The sequence below is a fragment of the Arachis ipaensis genome, chromosome B06 (assembly GCF_000816755.2).
Source record: "Arachis ipaensis cultivar K30076 chromosome B06, Araip1.1, whole genome shotgun sequence".
Taxonomy (NCBI): domain Eukaryota; kingdom Viridiplantae; phylum Streptophyta; class Magnoliopsida; order Fabales; family Fabaceae; genus Arachis; species Arachis ipaensis.
The window spans coordinates 10789524-10792449 of NC_029790.2; the positions used below are offsets into that span (position 1 = coordinate 10789524).

Consider the following 2926-nt stretch of genomic DNA (forward strand, 5'->3'; position numbering starts at 1 on the left):
ACACGTAGTATTAATTAAAATATTCCATGTATTAATATGTGATAGTTTCCGTAGAATAATTGAAAAAAAAGCATTTCTATTTTATTTTATACCAATACACTAATAACAATTTTCTTATATACAATAATTAACCCATAGGATCATACCCGTCATTGAAATAGTGTGGATACAACTTAACCTTATTTATTTACTAGTTTAACAAAATATGATTGTATAATTGATATAGCATTGAATTCTTAATTCTAGAGTTTAATTTAAGTTTTTTTATCTTCATGAAACAACAATATTATTATCAATGTTTGAAAGATAAGAATTTTCAGCTAAAAAATTTCCAATTTTAATTTTATTTATGTCAATGTAATATATTCAGAATGATATATACCTCACGCGCGCATGCATATACAATTGACATTAATTGGATTAATAGCATATAATGTCTATTAATATTCTATTCCATTTTTAAAGTGACTATACGTTTATTTCTCCGGGAGTATACTCATGCATAATATTTAATTTGCATTAACAGTATCAAAAGAATATCTTTTATTTATTTTGTAATCATTTACATATATGCTTATTTAGAAAATGAGTTATATACAATTCTCAATCTCAAAATTCTAAAATAGCACAACATACGCTTTTCTAAGAAAAACTTTCGCATTCAACTACATTGTGTATGTTTTTATTCTTTTTTCATGTTATAATTTTTCTAATTTATTGGTTTATATTTCTTTATACTTTGTATTACAATTCTTATTATGTATAAACCAATTTAGTATTTTTCTTTTGTATTATTTAAAATTTTGTTTCATAATTTTTTATTTTTTATTTTAACAGTCAATAGATAAAAATATGAGTTAGGTACTAAAATTTATGAAAATATTTTTAATTTAATATCCATAATTTAATGTATAATATTTATAATTTTATACTCATTACATTAATAATTTCATACATATAATATCCACAATTAAAATATTTTTTCAATTAATGTTACCCAATCTCAATAATCTAACTATGTCTATAATTTTAGATAAATAACATTTATGATTTCATACTCGTAACATTCATAATTTCATCTATATAAGATATCATGCACGGGTGGAAACTTGGTTGTGATTTTTGTGTTTGGTTGTCAGAAGTAAGGGGTGAGTGGGCATTATGAAGTGCACGAGAGGTACCAATGGATGTCTCAAAAACATGGTTTTGACAGCTTTTATGGTGGCCGTGGTTGTTGTCCAACTCCAACATGTGAGTTGCAACGGTGTTGGTGATGGTACCAGTGGTGTTGGATTTGTTCAACGAAGTGGCACCAACTTTGTTGTGAATGGGAAACGTTTTTACTTCAATGGATTCAATGCTTACTGGCTCATGTACATGGGAACTGACCCATCTACAAGGTCCAAGGTCACAACCACTTTACAACAAGCCTCCATTCATGGCTTAAGGGTTGCAAGAACTTGGGCCTTCAATGATGGACCTAATTACAGAGCCCTCCAGATTTCTCCTGGCACCTATGACGAGAATGTGTTTAGAGTACGTATTAATATCTTTGCGTGAACTATTTAGTTTACAATATCATCTTCATGTGAAGACGTATTTACGAAAGTAGTCATTTTAATATATGTTTTTTCTATTTTATTTTTGGAAAAGTATATGAACCAACTCCAAATTAGCTAAGAATGGAATAGCTTAATTAATTATAAATATAATAATTAGTTTTATTTATTTATAATTTAAAATATTGGTTATTAAATGTTTCATCACATTCAAATTAGGAGGAGATACGTTTAGTATCATTGCAACGTGAATCACGGAAACTGATTCAATTAGTTTCCGTCTCTTCACCCTCCTTCTCTCTCCAAATGCCTAAAACATGATAAATCAGAAAACAGATTCAGAACCATCCAATTTACAAAGAAAAAAAACATCCTAGTGCCTAACATAAACACTATCCACGTAGAGGTTTTGAATTCACCCAAGGCATTTGTCTGGTTTTTGGCCGGAACTATCTTGGTTGTCTAGCATTATTGTTTATTTTTTAATATCTTTCACCGTCATCTTTTGATACATGTATTTGTGTTTGTATAGGGATTGGATTTTGTAGTTTCTGAAGCGCGAAAATATGGGGTGCGGTTGATACTGAGCTTTGTGAACAATTGGAAAGATTTTGGTGGGAAAAATCAGTATGTGCAATGGGCAAGAGAGCATGGTGGCCAAAATGTTAACAATGAAGATGACTTCTTTAGTAACCCAGTTGCTAAGCAATACTACAAGAACCATATTAAGGTTACATTCATATTCATATATTATATACTTGAGAGCATGCATGCAAGTGATGCAACACACAAAGGACCCTTTGGGGAGTGACTTCCACTCGGAATATAATTATTAACGTACACGTACTTTTAAAATTTGGGTCAAATAAAGTAGTCTCATATTTAATCATGATATATAATTAATTCGGTTATATAATAGACACTATTTTAATATTAGTATTTTTTAACTTAAAGTAATTTCAATATATAATTAGTTAACTTGTGCGTACTTCATAATTAAATTCTTTATGAGATTTTAACTGTACTATTTTGAGAGAATATAATTATATTTGTACTTTTATTTTATAGGCCTCTATCTTATAGCCTTGAGGAAAAAACACACACATATATATTATCCATATATTTGGTTTATGTATGTGTTCCAAATTAAATTGTGGTCTAAACAATATTCTTTTTCATATACTTATCTTCTAGTTAGTGGCACATAACATTATTTATTTGTAGGACATATCGGAAAGGTGGAAGGTTTAATTTGAGGACAAAGACAAATAACTTTCATCCCATGTTGGAAAGACGGAAATATTTTGTTCTCCTTTCTCTTGTCCCATCAATTAATTTGATGAAAACAAAAAATACTATAAATGCCT

At 28.7% G+C, this 2926-nt stretch overlaps 1 protein-coding gene across 1 annotated transcript in view; it reads left to right on the plus strand.

The window, feature by feature from the left end:
• LOC107646006 (mannan endo-1,4-beta-mannosidase 4) overlaps nt 1-2926 on the plus strand; it is a gene marked incomplete in the record, with an annotated part of 5474 nt that overhangs the window by 493 nt on the left and 2055 nt on the right. Inside the window, 2 exon segments of the mRNA XM_016350176.2 lie at nt 1140-1536; nt 2092-2289. Coding sequence (XP_016205662.1) covers nt 1162-1536; nt 2092-2289 — 573 coding nt within the window.